We start from the raw sequence: 23,233 nt of genomic DNA, 5'->3' as shown, positions 1-23,233 counted from the left end.
TTAAGGCTGTTAGAGCAATTTAAAAAAATATATACTGCAAAATGTGCCGGGAAAAAAATAACCCCCTAAGGGTTAAGGGTTGGAAATTTCCAAATAGCCTGGGGGTAAAAGGGTTAAAGTAAATAAAGTACAAACAGCTTCTTGGAACAAATTAAGTTTTTAAGTTGAGGCCTTTCTGTACAGCACAACTGTTACTACTTCAACTCTAAACAAACTAGGAGTAAAAATACCTATAATTAAATGCTAAATGATAAGAAGTAGAATGTCCTTCATTCAAGAAATATCTTCGTCCCCTTCCAGCGGTAACACATCTTCCTCAGATGCATCATTGGATTTTTCTGCCGTCATATCATCTCTTCCATGATTTTATTTGATTCTGAAAAATACAAATGTGTGTGAGCCCAAGGCAGAATCGTAAACTACTATGATCTAAGTTTTTTGTTAGCAAAGCTAATGTGATCAATTTTTTAGACAACTTCCTTCCCAAAAAAATTTTTCCTCCAAAAAATTAATAAACTCCTTATTTTTTGAGGTTGGTAACCTTAAGATTAAATAGCCAAACCCATACAGGCTAATTAATAACCATTTCCAAATTATGTTCATAATTTCCATACAGAATAATCATGGCCAATATTTCAACATTTATTGAATGAAAGCAGTAGTGATTGATGTAATGACTAACAAAAAAAAAAATAAGGAACAAAGTTATAAAGAAAAAAAAAATAAAAAAAAGGATTTCTTTTGTAATCCCACTTAATAAGAAATAATAAACAACCAAAGAACAAAATAATATTTATTTTTTGCATTTAGCGTTCTTGCATTACAGGAAGTCACTCCCACACAATTTTAATTCCACATTCCATAATCAACCACATCTGAAAACTTCTGAAGTTTTCATTAGACAAGCAGCTTGTCATATACATGTATGCTCAAAAACATGTTACCGCTAAACTTGATACCAGTTATCACAGTATATGATAATACCCTAAAAATTCAAACTTTCCCGTGCAAAGTTTGAACGCCAGAATGAATACATATCGAACACCACTACTCGACAAAACCTTAAGCCCCGCCCCTTACCTCTCATTGGCGTTTACACAAAAGAAAATAATTTTATTCTAATTCACCCAGTTCAACCGAAATAAATTATATTTACCCTCATAAGATACAACTTGAACAAACTTTTTTTAGAGGAAATCTGTGACTTGATGGAACGAGGATCTCTCTAACAGAAAACATACACTCTTTTTTGGGGGAAAAAATGCAACGTAACAACAATACTTCTTGGCATATTCTTTTCTATAATTCTTCCGAATCTTGAAATTAGTCCCAAAGCAGCCCCCTTGACATTTGTCAATAAAGAATTAGTCTTAGATTGGATTTTCAGTATTGAAATTTATGTTCAAATTTACAAAATTGAGATACTAAAGTAAAACCTTAGCCTTACCCAGGCAAACTAAAAATATTGATAAACTTTACTATTACCACTTGCAGCATGCTACAGCTCATTTTTTAAAATGATATTTTCAATTTAAAATAAATTTATGAATATACTTACCCGGTGAATATATATATAGCTTACATCTCCGACGATCGACAGATTCCAAAAACTCGCGAGCGATTGCCATGAAGGTTGCTGGGTGTGCCCACCAGCGCCGACTATCGTCCAGATACCGCATATACTTCTCAACCAATTCAGTTCTTCTCAGTCCGTAGGGTCTCTATCGGGGAGGAAGGGAGGGCCTTTGATTATATATATTCACTGGGTAAGTATATTCAAAAATTTATTTTAAATTGAAAATATCAATTTTAAATATTAAACTTAGCCGGTGAATATATAAATAGCTGATTCACACTCATGGTGGTGGGTAGAGACCAGTATTAAAACAATAAAGGCGTATATGCTCAAGAGTTTTTGACAAATATTCAAAAAACAAACTTAAGTATAGGTACCTGATAAGGAAGCTGACTCTGATGAATACTCTGACTCATTAGTCAGCTATCCTTATGAAGCCCAGCGATCCTCTCAGGATGCTGAAAGACTCAAAGGAGCTGTTATAATCAGGGTGAACACCCCTACAACAGGACCTCATCAATACCCTTAATCTGGGCGCTCTTAAGAAACAATATTTTGACCACCCGCCAAATCAAAAGATTGCGAAAGACTTCTTAGTCTCCCGTACAACCCAAAACGAGATTAAAAATTTCAAGAGAAGATTAAAAGGATATTGGGATTAAGGGAATGTAGTGGTAGAACCTTCACCCACTACTGCACTCGCTACTACGAATGGTCCCAACGTGTAGCAGTCCTCATAAAGAGTCTGGACATCTTTCAAGTACAGTATATGAAGCGAACACCGACTTGCTTCTCCAAAAGGTCGCGTCCATAATACTTCTAAGGGATCTATTTTGTTTAAACGCTACTGAAGTTGCTACCGCTCTAACTTCATGAGCCTTAACTTTAAGCAAATTACGATCCTTCTCATTTAAATGGGAGTGTGCCTCTCTAATCAATAGTCTAATAAAATAAGAAAACCCATTCTTCGACATGGGCAAAGAGGGCTTTTTAACGGAGCACCATAAAGCCTCTGAAAAACCTCGCAGCGGTTTAGTTCTAGATAAATAAAATTTTAAGAGCTCTAACAGGGCACAGCACTCTTTCACCTTCATTCCCAACAATCTCAGATAGACTGGGAAGTTCAAATGATTTAGGCCATGGATGAGACGGAAGTTCATTTTTGGCCAAGAAACCAAGTTGAAGAGAACATACTGCTTTATTAGCGGAGAAGCCGATATACTTGCTAAAAGCATTTATCTCACTAACCCTTTTCGCAGAAGCCAAGCTCACCAAGAAAAGTGTCTTGAGGGTAAGATCCTTCAGGGAGGCTGAATTTAACGGTTCAAACCTGTCTGACATAAGGAACTGCAGGACCACGTCCAAGTTCCAAGCAGGAGTAGAAATATGACGCTCCTTGGAAGTCTCGAAAGACTTAAGAAGGTCTTGAAAATCTTTGTTATTAGATAGATCCAAATTTCTATGCCTGAAAACAGAAGCTAACATGCTTCTGTAGCCTTTAATGGTAGACGCAGAAAGGGAGCGACCGTTTCTCAGATAAAGCAGAAAATCTGCAATCTGCGCTACAGAGGTACTGGAAGAGGAAATAGAGGAGGACTTGCACCAGTCTCTAAATACCTCCCATTTAGATTGATAAATCCTGATGGTAGAGGATCTTCTAGCCCTCGCGATCGCTCTAGCTGCCTCCTTCGAAAACCCTCGAGCTCTAGAGAGTCTTTCGATAGTCTGAAGGCAGTTAGACGAAGCGCGGGGAGGCTTTGATGAAATCTCTTTACGTGAGGCTGACGCAGGAGATCCATCCGCAACGGTAGACTTCTTGAAATGTCTACTAGCCATAGAAGTACCTCTGTGAACCACTCTCTCGCGGGCCAGAGGGGAGCAACCAACGTCAACCTTGTCCCTTCGTGAGAGGCGAACTTCTGAAGCACCTTGTTTAGGATCTTGAACGGTGGAAAGGCATAGATGTCTAGGTGAGACCAGTCCAGAAGGAATGCGTCTATGTGGGCCGCCTCTGGATCTGGAACAGGAGAGCAATAAGTCGGGAGACTCTTTGTCAAAGAGGTCGCAAAGAGATCGATGGTGGGTCGACCCCAAGTCATCCATAGTCTTTCGCACACATCCTTGTGCAGCGTCCACTCTGTAGGAATCACCTGTCCTCTTCGGCTGAGACAGTCCGCTAAGACATTCAACTCCCCTTGAACGAATCTCGTCAAAAGAGAGATGTCTCGATCTTTTGACCAAGTGAGAAGGTCCCTTGCGATGACGAAAAGGGAATGGGAGTGAGTGCCTCCTTGCTTCGAGATGTATGCCAAGGTCGTGGTATTGTCTGCATTCACCTCCACTACTTTGTTTCGAACCAGACTCTCATAACTCCTTAACGCTAGATGGACTGCTAAAAGCTCTTTGCAGTTTATGTGAAGACTCCTCTGGTCTACGGACCAAAGACCTGAGCACTCTAGATTGTCCAGTGTCGCTCCCCAACCCAAATCCGACGCGTCTGAAAACAACACATGGTTTGGGTTCTTGATTGCAAGAGAAAGACCTTCCCAAAGTCTTATGTTGCTGTCCCACCAAGCTAGACAAGTCTTGACTGAATCGGAGATTGGAATAGAGATCGTCTCTAAACCCTTCTCCTTGTTCCAATGGTGGTTTAGGTGAAACTGGAGAGGGCGCAGGTTGAGTCTCCCTAGAGAGATAAACTGTTCCAGCGACGAAAGAGTCCCTAGGAGACTCATCCAAACTCTCACAGAGCAACTGCTTTTCTCTTGCAAGAGACGGACTTTGAGCAAAGCCTGCTCCATCCTGGTGGAAGACGGAAAAGCCCGAAAAACTCGACTGTATCTCCATCCCCAAATAAAGAATGGTCTGGGATGGAGTCAGTTGCGACTTCTCCATGTTCACCAGGAGACCTAACTCTTTGGCCAGGTCCAAAGTCCATTTGAGGTCCTCCAGACAGCGATGAAGGGACGACGCCCTGAGTAACCAGTCGTCCAAATAAAGGGAGGCTCTGATCCCCGACAAATGTAGGAACTTCGCTACATTCCACATGAGCCTTGTAAAAACAAGAGGAGCAGGGCTGAGGCCGAAGCACAGTGCTCGGAATTGATACACCACCTTCCTGTACACAAACCTCAGATAATGTTGAGAGTTTGGATGTAGCGGAATGTGGAAGTACGCATCCTGCAGGTCGAGAGAGACCATCCAGTCGCCCTCTCTGACCGCTGCTAAAACGGATTTGGTGGTCTCCATCGTGAATTTTGTTTTAACAACAAACACGTTGAGAGCACTTACATCCAGCACTGGCCTCCAACCTCCTGTGTTCTTCGGAACCAGGAAGAGACGGTTGTAAAAACCAGGGGATTGAAGGTCCGAGACTTTCACCACAGCCCCCTTCTCCAACAACAGAGAAACTTGAAGATGCAACGCCTGTCTCTTTGTCTCCTCTCGATACCTGGGAGAGAGGTCTATCGGAACTTTCACTAGCGGAGGTCTTCGTACAAAAGGAATTTTGTAACCCTCCTTCAGCAACAAAACAGACTCCCGGTCTGCACCCCTCTTCTCCCAGGCCTGCCAGAAGTTGGTCAATCTGGCCCCTACCGCTGTCTGAGGCCGTGGGCAGTCAGACTCTGCCACGTGAGGATTTGGATCCTCTCTTCTTACCTCGTTTGCTATCGGAACGAGAGCTTCCCCTACTGGGGGCTCTGCCACGAAAAGGCGGGATAAATCTCGCCGCTGGCGTGTCAAACTTGGGTCTGCTGACATGAGAAGAAGAAGGCAAAACCTTACGAGCAGTCTTGGCCACTAAATCGTGCGTGTCCTTCTGAACAAGAGATGCCGCGATATCTCTAATAAGATGTTGAGGGAATAAAGTAGAAGATAAGGGAGCAAAAAGAAGTTCTGACTTCTGACAGGGAGTAACCCCTGCAGAAAGAAAAGAACACAGAGTTTCTCTCTTCTTAAGAACTCCTGCTGTGAACGTAGCCGCCAGTTCATTAGAACCATCCCTTATTGCCTTGTCCATGCAAGACATTATCTGAATAAAGACATCATTGTCCGATGAAGAGACCTTCTTACTTAAGGCTCCCAGGGACCAATCCAAAAAATTAAAAACCTCGAAGGCACGGAAAATTCTTCTAAGGAGATGATCCAGATCTGTGGAGGACCAGCAAACCTTCGAGCGTCTCATGGCTAGACGACGAGGAGAGTTTACAAGGCTCGAGAAGTCTCCCTGGGCAGAGGCAGGCACTCCCAAGCCGAGAACTTCCCCCGTGTCATACCAGACGCTCGCACGAGAAGCCAATTTGAAAGGGGGAAAGGCAAAAGAAGACTTCCCTAAACCTCTCCTGGTTACTAACCAGTCTCCCAACAAACGCAAGGCTCTCTTAGAAGAGCGAAAGAGAACCAACTTCGTAAACGACGGAGTCGATGAAGTCATGCCTAAAGTAAATTCAGACGGCGGCGAACGTGGAGCCGCAGTAACAAAATAATCTGGAAAAACATCCCTAAAGATAAGCATAATCTTTTTAAAGTCAAGGGATTGCTGGACAACCCTATGCTCCTCCCCATTTGAATGGATCCCCAAAGGCACATCAGCAGGAAGGGGATCATCAACTTCCTCATCCAAAGGAACATCATCCGACTAAGGTAAAGTCTAAAGTCTTACGACACAAGGAAAAAACAGCATGCCGAGGCGGCAAAGCTTGACAGGCCACATCAATATGCAAAGGAGCCGCAGCAAAAGTTGAGGGGACGACGTCACGTCGAGACTGCAAAGACTGAAGGTCTTGAGGTCGAGTCAACACGAGACTGCGGCGACTGACGGTCGGCATCACGTCGGGACAACGGAGTTGGCCGATGAACGTCACGTTGGGACTGCGGCGACTGCAGCTCAAAGTCACGCTGTGACTGCGGAAACTGAAGTTCAACGTACCGTGACTGACGCGACTGACGAGGAACACAATCAGAATCACGTTTAACAGCACCGCTGACATTAGCGATAACGTCAGAACGACGAGACAAATCTCGCTTAGGAGGTTGAAGACCTGAATCACGCTTGCCAGACTGACGAACCGCAAGCAAAGGTTCCTTACGAACCTGGACATGATCATAAACTTCCATTAAGGATGAAAGTTTTAACTGCATGTCTTGTAAGACACTCAACTTAGGGTCAACAGGACTCGAAACGGACCGTGACGTCGGCAACGTCTGCGCATGCAAGTCATCGCACCGAACGGGACCCTCGAACTCAAAGTCACGTTTGCGCTTAACAGGAGAACAATCATCCGATGACTGAATACAGTCGGAGCTGTCCCAATGACTACAGCCAGGACGCTGGACCTGTCCTGAAGGGACCGGCTTGCGTTTCAAAGGTCTTGAAACCTTACGCCAAGGTTTCTTATGAGACGAATCATCGGAAGACGAGGAGAACTTCTTTTCTCCTGTCTTATGGTAAGGACGTGCTTGAAGAGCAATGTCTGATACCTTTGAGGGAACGTCTGTACGTTGGTTTACACCTCTCACTCCCTTAAGTCCTACGACATTCCTTCTCCCTGGGGCAGGGGAGCTTGAAAGAGGTCTCGGACTAGGCAAGTGACAAGCACAAACAAACGAACCCTCCAGCAAAACACTAAACACATTTGATGCACTTTCCACTTTACCACTTTGACCCTTTAAAATTTTAACGTCGGACATAAGCTGATTTCTGTTCGAGGCCAACGATTCGACCTTCTCACCCAACGCTTGAATGGCCAATAACATATCACGCATAGAAGGTTCATTAGTGCCAATAGGGGGTTCTGAAACTACCACTACAGGAGAAGGATTAGGTTCAGGGGCATGGGAAGAGGAAAAATCTAGAGATCTAGAAGAGCTTCTTCTCACCCTATCTCTTTTGAGTTTCCGAGTATACGGTATTTCTCATACTCCAACCACTCAAATTTAGATAAAACAATACATTCCTCACATCGATCCCCTATTTGACAAGATTTACCTCGGCAATTAACACAAATAGTATGAGGATCGATGGAAGCTTTAGGAAGACTTTTATTACAGTCTTTCGCACATTTACGATAGACAGGAGAAGGGTCAGCCATTATGAAAATTTCAAAGAAAATCCAAAAGAAAGCCAAGTTCAGCAACAATAATCAAAAAAGGGTTTCAAGAGTTTTATCGAAGATAACCAACACAGCGAAAGCAATAAAACCATGAACAAGTACTTCACCAATCGGTAGAAGAGGTTAAGCGCGAGCGGAACTAATGCTGTCACTACCACCGACAGAGAAGAACTGAATTTGGTTGAGAAGTATATGCGGTATCTGGCCGATAGTCGGCGCTGGTGGGCACACCCAGCAACCTTCATGGCAATCGCTCGCGAGTTTTTGGAATCTGTCGACCGTCGGAGACGTAAGCTATATATATATATTCACCGGCTAAGTTTAATATTTAAAACTGGTTCTTTATGCCTAGATTTATGTTGAAAATTTGACAAGATGAATAAAATAATGCAACAATTACCTGTAGATCCTACTGGCAAAGACACCAGGATCCTCGAGGGTGAACCCAGAAGATAGCAGGGAGCATTCAGAGAACAGCATGTCAAGATCCTTGACAGACTTATCATTCTTGTTGGCATCCGCCTTCTGGAGTTGATTTCCAGGTGCTTCTTGGCAACCATGTATCCCATGGTGTTGTTATCCCTCAGAGCTTGGGCCCTCATGATACTCTCCATGTCCAGGTATACTGGGATGTGACGATACAGCAAGGGGAGGTGACGGACCAGTTGCATACGACAACTTTCTCAACAAGTTCGTCCAAGATGTCTTTTGCGACCTGTAAAATAATAGCTATGGTTATGGATAAAAAGGATAAATCTGCCTTCTGGCGAAGGGAGTCGATGATACAGTGGTCATCAAAGCTACCTTTCGAAAAATTGTTTATTATTTTTACAGTTAAAAGAAGCCCTCAGGAAAGGTTCATCAAGTTGTATAAATAGGCTAAAGGCTATACACTCCTTATACACCCTGACAAAATACATCATAAAATGTTAATAATTATAACAAGAATCCAACATATCAGCAATTAACAAATATAACAGGTTACAGAAAAGGAGTAAGTGACGCCGGACACTAGAAAAGGGGGTTACTGGAGGGATAGGAGGAGTGTAGAGACTGAGGGAAGGAAGGAGAGGGGAGGTATTCGAATTGCTTTGCATACTTGATTCACTTGACTCAAGTTTTGTTATTACAAGAATTAACACCTTTATTAATGGGATGTGACTAATGCAGAAAAATAATGGTGAAGTAACAAAGATAGAAGAAATAAAACACATCAAGATATATTGTTAAGTAAACAAGCAACAAAAACCATGAAATTCTCGGTATGTAAAGTTACGAGAATTCAACCATTTCATCAAGATTATTCTACAATTGATTCACAGCATGGAAAAAATAAGAAGAAAATCGTAAGATCCTGAGTTTTGAATTACAGCGTCTTGGTTTTTGAGGGAGCCCGCAAAAAGAGCTTATTCTCATATACAGTCCAGCATAAAAGCTAGTTAAATTTCAAAAAAAATATTTTTGGGAGAATTATACAACTCTGAATTATTTTGGCAGTTCATATAGTAAGAAAAAACAAGTCCAGCACATGATGGGCCGCTACCACATCCAAGAATCTCTTCCCGAAATACTTGAGAATTGAAAGATTAAATGTTTTGAGGTGTACACGGGAATAACAATTCTATATTAATATTCACAGATCTATATAAGCTTACTGTTATTCAAAGATATTCTAAGGTCCTCTTGCTGCAAAAAACATTTCAAACCCGCCACTCCAATCTCTTTGCTGCCGTGAACCTTAATTGCTTCATCCTACACTATATTAACCCTTTTACCCCCAGGCTATTTGGAAATTTCCAACTGTTAACCCCCAAGGGTTATTTTTTTTTTCAAGCACATTTTGAAGTATATTTTTTTTAAATTGCTCTAACAGCCTTAATTTTTGTCATAGAGAGGTCAGGTTGGTCTCATTCTCTCGGAAAATGCATGAAGTTTCTCAAAAAATTATAAAAATATGCAAAAAAAAAAATTTAAATAGCAGTTTTTTGCAAGGACGTACCATGGGGGTAAAGGGATGAGTTTTGTGAAATGTACCAGTATGCCTTTGGGGGTAAAAGGGTTAACAAATGTTTTTCCCCTCATAACTTTGCACCTATTTCATATTTCCTTAATGTAAATTCTTAAATCACACTGCAAATTTCAATCCAAACTCATCACCTCCACTTAAACTTCTGAGATTTCTAATTACCATGATCTTTTTATAACGGACTTTCAAATATGATAAAACGTCTCAAGGATGGCTAAATCAAAGGATATCTTCCAAAAAGAATCCATTGACCTAATTACATACACTACTGTAAAAAAAATTTGCAGGTCACTAAAATCACGGAAACAAAAGGCTGTGGAATATCTTCCTATCTTCGATGTTCTAGGTATCAAGGTTTGGATTTTTTTTTAATTTCTTCCAGGCATATTCTTATTGTAATTCTTGTAGTACGCATCACAGTCTGCCTTCGCTTACTTTTTGTTTTGGAGCGACTGTGTCTTTATCCATTGGACATAATACAGTATTTCACGTTGTATCCTACCATTATTCTATTGACAACAGAACTCATTGCATTATCATAATTTAAAGAGCTTCAGTATACTGAGGATGGATTTGAGCATGGAAAAATCACAGGGGCAGCATTTGTTGACCTAACAGCAGCATATGACACTGAACCACAAGTTGCTTCATTTGAAACCTGCCAAAGTTATTTGCAACTCAGGCATTGTGCATATCATCCAATCACTGCTGGGTAACAGAATTTTCTTCATTAAAATGGACAATTGGAAAAGCCGATGGCAAAAACAGAACACAGCATCCTACAGGGGTCTGTATTGCCACCCCATGCTTTTCAACATCTAATGATCAACCACAGTGTAGAGATTACGAAGATTTATATTCACTACTATTGAAAGCATATAATCAGATGCTTTGTAAGATCTTAACCCTTTTACCCCCAAAGGACGTACTGGTACGTTTCACAAAAGCCATCCCTTTACCCCCTTTGACGTACCGGTACGTCCTTGCGAAAAAATGCTATAAAAATTTGTTTTTCATATTTTTTGATAATTTTTTGAGAAAATTCAGGCATTTTCCAAGAGAATGAGACCAACCTGACCTCTCTATGACCAAAATTAAGGCTGTTAGAGCAATTTAAAAAAATATACTGCAAAATGTGCTGGGACAAAAATAACCTCCTTTGGGTTAAGGGTTGGAAATTTCCAAATACCCCGGGGGTAAAAGGGTTAATAAATACCACAAGTAAAACTTCAAAAATACCAACGCTAACAAAACGTAGGTGTGCTTTCCCTTTTAAAATCTACCAGACTAAAAGGTTGTTGAACACCTCATGGAGTGATAAACTGAAGAAAGATAGCTTTCCTGTCTATTTGGGCATTACATTAGACCAAACACTATCTTTTAGGGAGCAATCATGTAAGGAAAGTAAAGGAGAATATAGCTACCAAAAATAAACTTCTTAGCAAGCTTACAAATTCAAATTGGGGAACAAATCCTCAACCACTAAAACAAAAAGCTCTAGCACTAAACTATTCCACTGTCAAATACTGCTAAGTGTGTGGGAAAGGTCATGTCATTCCCATAAAGTTGACAAAATCAAGCATTTCACATATTTACTGGTGTCTGAAGACCAACACCCATTCCAGTACTCTATATGTTGGCAGCCATTGCACCACTGAATATCTGCCAAACAGCCCATTCAAAGACCAAAAAATATAAACAAAAGCACGATGACAGACACCCACATTAAGACCACCGAGTAGTAAGACAAAGACCATGGAGTCAGCAACTTTCTGTCTAGAATGCTGGAAAATAACAGACAACTGTCCACCCGGTGAGGGTATCCAGAGCTCATACGAGTCTCTTCCCCATGGAACAAACCTTTGTACAAAAGGACTAAGTTACCCTTAATCAAGGAAGAGTTGGAAGAACTGGAGACGATCTTCATGAATGGAGTACTTGCTCCCTCTGCCGAGTACTCATGTAGTCATCCCATCAAACAATGGACCACATACTTAGAGGGTGTGAATGGGGGCCAATCTGTACAGGTTTAGACCTCTACAAATGTAATCAGACCACTATGCAGTGGATACAATATTGGAATATGATGACGATTTAGATCGACACTTCAGATCTATCTCTTCCAATCCATAAAAATTACATCTGTAAAATTGTAATGTCAGTCTCATGCATTGCAAACTGTAGAGTTGAAAGAACAGACACCCATCAAGAAATTACTCAAATGTACCTTATTACAATTTCCACAAACTCGAATCACACCATATACTGCCCCATGCAGGCAGAAACTTTCCTTTCCTCACAACTATTTCTTAATTTAAGGGCCCTTAGGTTAATAGCATCCTGTTTTTCCAACTAGACTTGTAGCTTACCTAGTAATAATAAAAGGAGTTATATTCTATCTATATACAGTACCATAGCACTTTCCCAATTTTGAGAGGTGGTTAACATCTGCAAAGAAACAATAGGGGCCCTATTTTGTTTCTTGTTCCTCCTTTCCTGAGGAGGGACCCGGCTTGGTTGCATACCCCACGCTCCCCATCTTCCACCACAAATGAAGCTTCATATGCTGACTCGTGAAAACTAGCACAGGTTATAGACCCAGTAATCAAGTGTAAATATCAAAAGAGACACAGGACATAAAAAGATAACAAAACGGTATAAAGGATCTGTTACCAAGTTCCATTAGAAGTACATTGTAATTAATAATTTTGAACAGAAAATATCTCACCATGGGCAACTGGTTCCTCTAGATGTGTCATCGTTATATTGTCAGGCTAATATACCATGCAGTCCTTCAAAACGAATTTGCAGCACAAGGCACCATTTTTCTAGAAAAATTACACAATTGTAGTACTCTAGTTCAAGCAAATAAACTTGAATTTCAAGAGTGTGATAAAAAAGCATGTTATTTTTCCTAGATCTTACAACTCATCACATAGCCATGCCTTACTAAATCCTTCACAGAGCCTATAATCAGAATATGTTGATGCTAAACACCCTATAAAATTAGTTTAATATGTTATACTATACTGTAATAAACCATTTGTTTGCCCAGAAGTAAGTTTACTACACGTATTCCAAAGTATCTACACTTTCATCTCCTCATCATAATTTACAATATTGGGGACAATTGTCCCCTGCACAAAATCCGTAGTTAATATTCTAAAATTAAGGATAATTAAAAAATGATCTTATAAACCATTTTATTAGCAAAAGATAATGTGCACATTTGTAATATCGGAATGTTGAGAGAAAGTTAAAGTCCAATATGGATTAAGGAAATAAACTTCAATGTACAAACATGTAAGCTGCAAATTCAGTCAAATTCACCTTCGCACCTCATGAAGTTTCGACAAACTAAAACTAAACATCTACGCTAAACTGTTCCTTAAATATACATTTCTGTAATCCTAACTTTGGCATGTATATCCTGTAATGCAACGAATATATACACAGTATGCATTTTATAAAGTAAAAAAAATATAAGTAATGGGAGCGGTACGTTAGCAAAGTCTTACAAAACATACGGACTAGGAGATGAGCTTAGGCTTAATCGACTTCCTCCATCCGAGACGTATCTTCGTCCCCTTCCAGCGGGGGCATTTCGGTATCCTCAGTTTCGGCCGTTTCTTCGACGACCATGTCCTCTTCATCGATGCCGAGACCAAGTTTTATCATTCTTAAAAGAAAAGAGAAGAAAAACTTTCAGAGTGGCACAACTTGAGACAACATTTTACCAAACTATTATGTATGGGAGGAACGTAGAGAGTAGAGGTCCCCTTTTATTGTTTTTGTTTCATTTGTTGATGTCGGCTACCCACCAAAATAGGGGGAAGTGCCTTGGTATATGGATGTATGTATTATGTTAAATGAATATACTCTCTAAAATCCACTTTGATACATTTTACATTTTCCATTACTTCTCTTGTAGTTTATCTATTTCCTTTATTTACAGGGCTATTTTTGCCTGTTGGAGCCCTTTGGCTTAAAATAATGATAATGATAATAATAATAATAATAATAATAATAATAATAATAATAATACTGTACTGTATAGGCATTGTAAGAGTGAAGATTCTACAGACAACTAAACCAAATCACGACAATATTAATAACTGGACAAAAAGAGTTTAATATTAACCAACCCTTAACCCCCAGGCTTTTTTTTCCCCAAGCACATTTTGCAATAAATATTTTTTCAAATTGCTTTCACAGCCTTAATTTTCGTCATAGAGAGGTCAGGTTGGTCTCATGCTTTTGGAAAATGCCTGAAGTTTCTCATCAAGTTATCAAAAATATGCAATAAAAAATGTAAATAGCAGTTTTTAGCAAGGACGTACCAGTACGTCCATGAGGGTAAAGGGATGAGATTTGTGAAACGTACCAGTACGTTCATTGGGGGTAAAAGGGTTAATAATTGGACTAAATCAGATCAACACTAATAAAATTAATTACCTATAAATCCTGCTGGCAAAGACAGTTGGGTCCTCCAAGCTAAACCCTGAGGAAAGAAGGGAGCTCTCAAACAGGAGCATTACCAGATCCTTCACGGACTTGTCGTTCTTGTCGGCATCCGCCTTCTGGCGGAGAGATTCGATGATACTGTGGTCGGGGTTGATTTCCAAGTGCTTCTTGGCGGCCATGTAGCCCATCGTGGAAGTATCCCGTAGGGCTTGGGCTTTCATAATCCTCTCCATGTTTGCGCTCCAGCCGTACTGCGAGGTGACGATGCAGCAGGGGGAAGTAACCAACCTGTTGCTCAGGACTACCTTTTCGACTCTTTTGTCTAAGATATCTTTCATGACCTGCAATATAGTAACAAGAAATATGATGACAATATTATGATGAAATACGAATAGGTGTAGTAATAATTACAGAGGTGATAACAGTGTCACAGTTAAATGGTGTGGCCAAGTGATGAGAATGGAAGGTGGGGAGGGAATGAGGAGGGCTTGGGAGGATAGTGTCACGAGTTAGATGGTGTGGCCAAGTGATGAGAATGGAAGGTGGGGAGGGAATGAGGAGGGCTTGGGAGAATAGTGTCACGAGTTAGATGGTGTGGCCAAGTGATGAGAATGGAAGGTGGGGAGGGAATGAGGAGGGCTTGGGAGAATAGTGTCACGAGTTAGATGGTGTGGCCAAGTGATGAGAATGGAAGGTAGGGAGGGAGTGAGGAAGCCTTAGGAGGAACCTGTTAGGGGAGAAGATCATGAGGGAGGCATAGAATTAGATGGCAAGATTAGGTGAAGGATGATATGGAGAGAGGAGGTTTGGTGGAAGAGGATGCCTTTAATAGAGGGCATAGGAGAGGGAACATCAGGAACCAAATCAATTTATATACGAAAAACAAGACTATTGTATTAAGTAAATGTCAATTTCCTTCATTAGATTAATATAACTTGTAACATGAACTTCAAATTCTAAATTTCAAAATAACTTGGCATTACTAGAAATCTAGTTAACAAAAAACAAATTAATTTCAAAAGAACTTGGCATTACTGTACTAGAAATCTAGTTATCAAAAACAAAATTTCTGGGCTCCGACGCGTGCCGCCCAGTGAAATGTTCCTTTTACATCATTTCTAAGGTAAAAACTTCTAGGCGGCACGGGTCTCTCGCCCAGAAATAGATTTTTCCTACGTCAAAATCCCTTTACAGTATTGCCATGCACTGCTCACCTTGCACAAGTTTTCAAACTTGGTCTTCTGTTCCTCGAACTTCTTTTTCTCCTCCTCATCCTCTGGGAGTTCCAACCCTTCTTTTGTGACAGACACCAACTGCTTGCCTTCGTATTCCTTCAGCTGTTGCACGCAATATTCGTCAATGGGTTCTGTCATGTACACGACCTCAAATCCACGTTTCTTGACTCTCTCGACGAAGGCAGAGTTGTGGACCTGTTCGCGAGATTCACCGGTGATGTAATAAATGTGCTTCTGGTTCTCCTTCATTCGGGAGACGTAATCCTTCAAGGAGCACATCTCGTCCCCTGAGGAAGAGGTGTGGTAACGCAGGAAGTCTGCCAACTTCTTTCTGTTTGTGGAATCTTCGTGGATACCCAACTTCAGGTTCTTAGAGAAGCTCTCGTAGAATTTCTTGTAATTATCTTTGTCTTCTGCAAGCTCTTCGAACAATTCCATAGACTTCTTGACCAAGTTCTTGCGAATAACCTTCAAGATCTTGTTCTGTTGCAGCATTTCACGGGAGATATTGAGGGGCAGATCTTCTGAATCAACGACACCGTTGAGGAAGTTCAGGTACTCGGGAATGAGATCCTCGCAATTTTCCATGATGAAGACCCTACGCACGTACAACTTGATCTTGTTCTTCTGCTTGCGGTTCTCAAACAGATCAAATGGAGCTCGGCGGGGAAGGAACAACAGGGCACGGAACTCTAGCTGACCCTCCACACTGAAGTGCTTGACAGCCAAGTGATCTTCCCAGTCATTTGTGAGGGATTTGTAGAACTCGCCATATTCTTCTGTAGAAATATCGTCTGGATTTCTGGTCCATAGAGGCTTGGTCTTGTTAAGCTCTTCATCTTCTGTGTACTTCTCCTTCACTGTCTTTTTCTTCTTCTTTCCCTCTTCCTTCTTGTCAGCATCTTCATCCTCCCCGACATCTTCAATCTTAGGCTTGTCATCATCCTCCTCTTTCTTATCTTCAGTCATTTCTTCCTCTTCATCATCGGATAATTCCTGAAATTGTAAATTGTTCTTTCAATCTTGTTTTGCTTTCCTTGCAACTGTAGAATGGGAAGCTTTTTAAAGTTAACTCCTATTATAAGCAAGTCTTTGAAGAGTATGCTTACGAGAGTAATGCTTTGTTATGGACTACCAATTTAGAAACAAAACTAATGACGACTTCACAAAAATTGCACTTATCTATTACAGTTTACATGTGGAAGCAACTCAAAATACTATACAGTATAGAGGAATTAAATCTTAACTGCAGGCTAAGGTTTCAATATTTAATTAATAGTGTATTTCGATATACAGTATAGAAAATATCTTCATAGAAAAATTCACTTGATCAATATTCTCACATTCTAAATTGATATGTATGTCATTATACATCTACTTTGGTAACTTTTAAACGACTTGGTCCCACTAGATTATATAAAAAGGTAATACTGTACATAAGACCCTCGTACTGATAGGAGCTTATGAAGAAAGTTCAGAAAATGAAGTCAATCACATTTAACCTCCAAGGCTAAAGAACATAGGATATGTTTGGCCTACTAAATCCCAGTTACTAGCTATATTCAAGCTATAAAAAAAAAAAAAAAAAGATAGAGGGGAGATTCTCTTCAACAAATTATAAATTATTTGACATGTTGAGAAATTGTTAGATACACCAAAACTTAGTTTAGAACTCAAGTTGAGGACAAAAATCAAGCTGGGAGTTGCACAGCTTCAACTATTTGGACTCATGAAGGTCCCCAATAGACAAAAATAAAACAAAAAATATTGTATGATTGAGCAAGAAAACCATCAACTGCTAAAAGAGGACAACTTACCTTATCTCTTTCCTTCTCAACTACAAGTTTGATGGGATAGCCAATGAACTGCGAATGTTTCTTCACAATCTCCTTGATGCGACGCTCCTCCAAGTACTCCGTCTGATCTTCCTTCAGGTAGAGCGTGATCTTGGTACCGCGGCCCACTGGCTCTCCGTGATCAGGTCTCACGGTGAAAGAGCCTCCGGCCGAGGACTCCCAGATGTACTGTTCGTCGTCGTTATTCTTGGAGACTACAGTGACCTTGTCGGCAATGAGATAGGCGGAGTAGAAACCTACACCAAACTGTCCGATCATGGAAATGTCTGCACCGGCCTGGAGAGCTTCCATGAAGGCCTTTGTGCCTGACTTGGCGATGGTACCGAGGTTGTTGACTAGGTCAGCCTTCGTCATGCCAATACCGCTGTTGATGAAAATTTTCATTATTACGATTTCATAAAACCAACAAATAACAATTAATTCAAGCTATTATTATTATTATTACTTGCTAAACTACAACCCTAGATGGAAAAGCAGGATGCTATAAGCCCGGGAGCCCCAACAGGGAAAATAGCCCAGTGAGGAAAGTAGACAGGAAAAATAAAATATTTTAAGAAGGTAACAACGTTAAAATAAATATTTTCTATATAAACTATAAAATCTTTAACAAAACAAGTGGAAGAGAAATAATATATAATAGTGTGCCCGAGTGTACCCTCAAGCAAGAGAACTGCAGCTGTTGATCTCAGCCCTAGGGCAATTATTTGAACACTATTGGACGTACTATACATATTATTATTATTATTATTATTACTTACTAAGCTACAACCCTAGTTGGAAAAGCAGTATGCTAAAAGCCCAGGGGCTCCAACAGGGAAAATAGCTCAGTGCGGAAAGGAAAAAAGGAAAATAAAATATTCTAAGAAGAGTAACAACAATAAATATCTCCTATATAAACTATAAAAACTTTAACAAAACAAGAGGAAGAGAAATAAGATAGGAGAGTGTGCTCGAGTGTACCCTCAAGCAAGAGAACTCTAACCCAAGACAGTGAAAGGCCATGGTACAGAGGCTATGGCACTACCCAAGACTAGAGAACAGTGGTTTGATTTTGGAGTGTCCTTCTCCTAGAAGAGCTGCTTACCATAGCTAAAGTCTCTCTTCTACCCTTACCAAGAGGAAAGTGGCACTGAACAATTATAGTGCAGTAACCCCTTGGGTGATGAAAAATTGTTTGGTAATCTGTGTTGTCAGGTGTATGAGGATAGAGGAGAATATGTAAAGAATATGCCAGACTATTCAGTGTGTATGTAGGCAAAGGGAAAATGAACCGTAACCAGAGAGGAGGATCCTATGTAGTACTGTCTGGCCAGTCAAAAGACCCCATAACTCTCTAGCAGTAGTATCTCAACGGGTGGCTGGTGCCCTGGCCAACCTACTACCTACCTATGATGGATTCCTGTTTTATTCCTTAATCATTTACAGAATTGAAAGATATGTAGTTATATATAAAAGTCAATTAGATGTATTCACCTGGAAGATGCTAAAATCAAGGCTATATGGGTTCAGGTTAGGGTAAAGTTTTACTGTATTACACAGGTTAGATAAGCCACAAAATACTCTTGGTATCAACAACAGATTTTACACTTACGTATCGACAATGGTCAGCGTTCTGTCATCCTTGTTCGGCACGAGCTTAATGTACAGATCCTTCCCGCTGTCGAGTTTGGAGGGATCCGTGAGGGACTCGTACCGGATTTTATCCAGGGCATCCGAGGAGTTGGAGATAAGTTCTCTCAGGAAGATTTCTTTGTTGCTGTAGAACGTGTTGATGATCAGGGACATCAACTGGGCAATCTCTGCCTGGAAGGCGAAGGTCTCAACTTCGTCTGCCATTGTATCTTCTGCCATCTGCAAATAAAGAAGAAATTAGAAATAATTTTTATCTTTCATTCAATTAGGAAATGCGTATAAGTTGCTGCTTGAAGCATTTTCATAAGTCACCTTCCCTGCACCATAAATAATTTTTATTGTTACAAACCAGGCTACAACCCTGTAGTAGGAAAAGCAAGATGCTACAAGCCCAAGGGCTCCGACAGAGAAACAGCCCAGTGAGGAAAGGAAACAAAAAGATAAAACTACAAGAGAAGTAATGAACAATTAAAATAAAACATATTAAGATGAGTGAAAAGTCTAAAACCTTAAAAAAAAAATATAGAAAGAGTAATAAAATAGAAAAGTGGGAGCTTTTGTATATCAGCGGCCAGTTCTTCATGCGATGATTAAAAATGGAGATCAACTAACCTAAACTTTTCCCCCTAACCTAACCTACAAGTCGTGTCCTTACCTACATACCTATCGAGGGGGGGGGGGGGGGGCTAACACCTGCCTGCGACCACCCTTACACTACGGTATTCTAAGTTAGCCATAATACATGCAGGTGGACGCTTTCATACACACCCCCATAGAGTGTGCCCAAGCATACCCTCAAGCAAGAAAACCAGACTTGTATTTATGAATTTAGGCCATGAATCCAGGCAATGGTATCTGTGAGGCCGCTCAACGCTCGAATAAAACAATGTTATAGCCCTCAAGTTACTCTAGGAACTAGAATCTTATAGGACCCAGACAGTTAGGGCTGAAGAAAGGACTCGCGAACAGTTGAAGGAAAAGGATATTAAGTAGGTGCAGCTAGGACATTTTAACTGCCTGCAGTACACCATAAGACATACACTGACAGCAATAATCCTTACAAGATTTTTTAAGATTACTGATCACATTCACCTAAGAATGGAATCATGATGATCTAATATAATTTATAATACTTGAAAGTATATCGCCATAATCAGCAAAGTTCCATTACTACTTAGAGCCATGCAAACTAGGTTGGTCTGCTGTGAGCAATCAGACTAAAGTTTCCCACCATCACCAACCCGCAATGATCAGCATGGTGATGAAAATTAACAAACACCCAGACATGAATCCCCCTCCCCCCCCCAAAAAAAAATACATGTCTGAGGCCTTTGTCCTGCAGTGGACTAGAAACAGCTGCATTTGTTATTATTAAAGTTGAAATAAGTGTACTTTTAGGAAAAAATGAGATCTTAAATGATTTGTTAATTCCGTAATTAAATCTTGGGTATAAATTGCTACAAAACATTAATATGAGGTTACTATTAATAGCAATAATGTAAAATATGGCAAATATAGAATAGTTTATAAATTTTACAAGCCAAGATTAATTCTGCAAACCAATAATTCTAAATAATTGTTAAAGTTTCGCTGTCCTTCGCTTATAATTAAATACGCAGTTGAATAATGAATAATCCTTGAATTATGTATGTCTAACTGTAGGCGTATACATGCTACCAATGTATTAATTGCATAATTCTTACAGACTCCTATATTAACATGTATAGAGCAACGTGGATAAGAATAAACTGAAGTAATGAATTATTCTAACAGGTAAGAATAAGACATTATCATGGGCAAGACATACAAGAATTACATACTATAGACCAGTGGTTCCCAAACTGGGGGGGAGCCCCACTAGGGGGGCGTGAGGACGATACAAGGGGGGCGTGAAGTCATCTGCTCGAAATTACTTGTTTAGTAGAATAATAAAATCATTAAAAGAACAAGTATCTGTCATTACATACATGCATCCATCTCACTAAATTTGACCAGAAATTGTGCCTTAGTCTCATAAGTATTTCCAAATATTATATGCCATGTTTTCAAATTATCTATTCTTAAAATTGCAACTCAATTTTGCCAATTTTCTACACTAAATTTGACCAGAAATTGTGCCTTAGTCTCCTAAGTATTACCAAATATTACATGCCATGTTTTCAAATTATCTATTCTTAAAATTGCAACTCAATTTTGCCAATTTTCTACACTAAATTTGACCAGAAATTGTGCCTTAGTCTCCTAAGTATTACCAAATATTACATGCCATGTTTTCAAATTATCTATTCTTAAAATTGCAACTCAATTTTGCCAATTTTCTACACTAAATTTGACCAGAAATTGTGCCTTAGTCTCCTAAGTATTACCAAATATTACATGCCATGTTTTCAAATTATCTATTCTTAAAATTGCAACTCAATTTTGCCAATTTTCTACACTAAATTTGACCAGAAATTGTGCCTTAGTCTCCTAAGTATTACCAAATATTACATGCCATGTTTTCAAATTATCTATTCTTAAAATTGCAACTCAATTTTGCCAATTTTCTACACTAAATTTGACCAGAAATTGTGCCTTAGTCTCCTAAGTATTACCAAATATTATATGCCATGTTTTCAAATTATCTATTCTTAAAATTGCAACTCAATTTGGCCAATTTGCTAATGTTCAAATTTGACCAGAAATTGTGCCTTAGTCTCATAAGTATTACCAAATATTGTATGCCATGTTTTCAAATTATCTATTCTTAAAATTGCAACTCAATTTGGCCAATTTGCTAATGTTCAAATTTGACCAGAAATTGTGCCTTAGTCTCATAAGTATTACCAAATATTGTATGCCATGTTTTCAAATTATCTATTCTTAAAATTGCAACTCAATTTGGCCAATTTGCTAATGTTCAAATTATTTTTCGCTCTTTGAACCAAATGTTTCGTTTTTAGTTACTGTACTGGAATAATAATAATAATAATAATAATAATAATAATAATAATAATAATGTTTATTGGACAAAAACATATTTACATACAAAATATTTACAAAAAAGGACTCGGTCCAAGCCCATGTGGAGCAGAGCTCTTCGGGCAAAAATACAAATAAAATAATATCATCAATTAAAAAAAAATTATAAAAAGTAAATATTGATATAGATAAACTAAATGTACACATATACGCTGCTATATACGGACATGGAGATTAATAGAATGGGTCCATATAGATCGTTAAAGAAGTAGGGGAAAGAAAGAGAAGACAAAGGATTGAGGAACTAAAACACTTTAATATAAAACAGCATAGGAAGACCATAGACAAACAGGAGTGGAAGGAAATGTCTGAGACCTTTGTTCTGCAATGGACTAGTAACAGCTGATGACAATAACGAGAAGAAAGAGAAGACAATGGATTAAGGAACTAAAACACTTTAATATAAACCAGCATAGGAAGACCATAGACAAACGGGAGTGGAAGGAAATGTCCGAGGCCTTTGATCTGCAATGGAATAGTAACGGCTGATATTAAAGAGCCTTTGGTTAAGCAATTATGTGCAAGGGATTTGCAAATATGTGAAGACAAAATAACGCAATAAATTTCAATTTAACAGATGTAAAATAGTGAATGACATTACGACATAAATGATTGACTTTCAGATAATCATAAAATTAAACCTGTGCCCAACATAATATTAATATAACTATGCTTACATTAAATTATAAGGATAAATGGAAAACTTTAAAAAATTTTCCCATCACGGAAACATAATCTACATAAAAATTATATTCCTTATGTGATAACTCCCAAAACAATTGGTGTAATATACGCAAAAATATCCACTAACATTTAATAACAGGCTGTAATACATAGTTAAAATATACACTGACTTACTTTGTGAATAAACGTGTAGATATGGAAACTACTCTCGAATTACAAACAATGAAGAGCCGAAGAGGCGTGAACTGTTCACCCGAGAACTTGTCGCGATGTGACTACTTTGAGGTCCGAGGTTATACTGACTCGAATTCCTGAGTCTTGCCCTTTAAATATCCATCCGCATTTTCTCTAGAACATTCAGTAATCGAACTTATCCATCATAAGATAAAAGAGCTTTTAAATATATTAAATATCTTATTTTATTTATAATAACATAACTTTATGGCAAATAAACCCTATAATTATATCAATTATCGTTATTTCTTAATTTTTCTAATAGAACTAGTTCCGGAAAAGGCGAAAGATGGGAGTTAGGCGGCAGAATGTCGTAGAGCTTTCGAGAAACGTTTTTCCAGTAAACAAAGCCTCATCTTTAAACATTCTTGCCGGGCATACGAGAATGTTCT

The 23,233-nt window shown here is 39.3% G+C and overlaps 2 protein-coding genes across 3 annotated transcripts in view; both read right to left on the bottom strand.

Annotated features, from left to right (window-relative positions):
• LOC137623146 (uncharacterized) overlaps positions 1 to 23,233 on the bottom strand; it is a 419,809-nt gene that overhangs the window by 265,505 nt on the left and 131,071 nt on the right. The gene's annotated exons all lie outside the window — the stretch shown is intronic.
• On the bottom strand, positions 8,090 to 22,888 carry LOC137623135 (heat shock protein HSP 90-alpha-like). The gene is made up of 8 exons (XM_068353814.1): positions 22,782 to 22,888; positions 18,862 to 19,121; positions 17,232 to 17,634; positions 15,394 to 16,410; positions 14,171 to 14,520; positions 13,243 to 13,394; positions 12,444 to 12,543; positions 8,090 to 8,404 (listed from the first exon to the last, which is right to left on the bottom strand). The coding sequence occupies exons 2-6, from the start codon at positions 19,119 to 19,121 to the stop codon at positions 13,265 to 13,267; spliced, it is 2,160 nt and encodes a 719-aa protein (XP_068209915.1). The 5' UTR covers positions 22,782 to 22,888; the 3' UTR covers positions 8,090 to 8,404; positions 12,444 to 12,543; positions 13,243 to 13,264.

Source organism: Palaemon carinicauda, chromosome 30 (genome assembly GCF_036898095.1).
Source record: "Palaemon carinicauda isolate YSFRI2023 chromosome 30, ASM3689809v2, whole genome shotgun sequence".
Lineage (NCBI taxonomy): Eukaryota > Metazoa > Arthropoda > Malacostraca > Decapoda > Palaemonidae > Palaemon > Palaemon carinicauda.
This window is presented reverse-complemented; position numbering and strand designations above follow the sequence as displayed.

Excerpts from the sequence above, each read along its gene's own strand:
- LOC137623135 (XM_068353814.1), bottom strand. The coding sequence starts at position 19,121 with ATGGCAGAAGATACAATGGCAGACGAAGTTGAGACCTTCGCCTTCCAG. Across the intron at positions 14,521-15,393 it reads AGTTTGAAAACTTGTGCAAG|GTCATGAAAGATATCTTAGA; the intron begins GTGAGCAGTGCA and ends ACTATATTGCAG. Across the intron at positions 13,395-14,170 it reads TTTGCCAGCAGGATTTATAG|AATGATAAAACTTGGTCTCG; the intron begins GTAATTAATTTT and ends TTTTCTTTTAAG.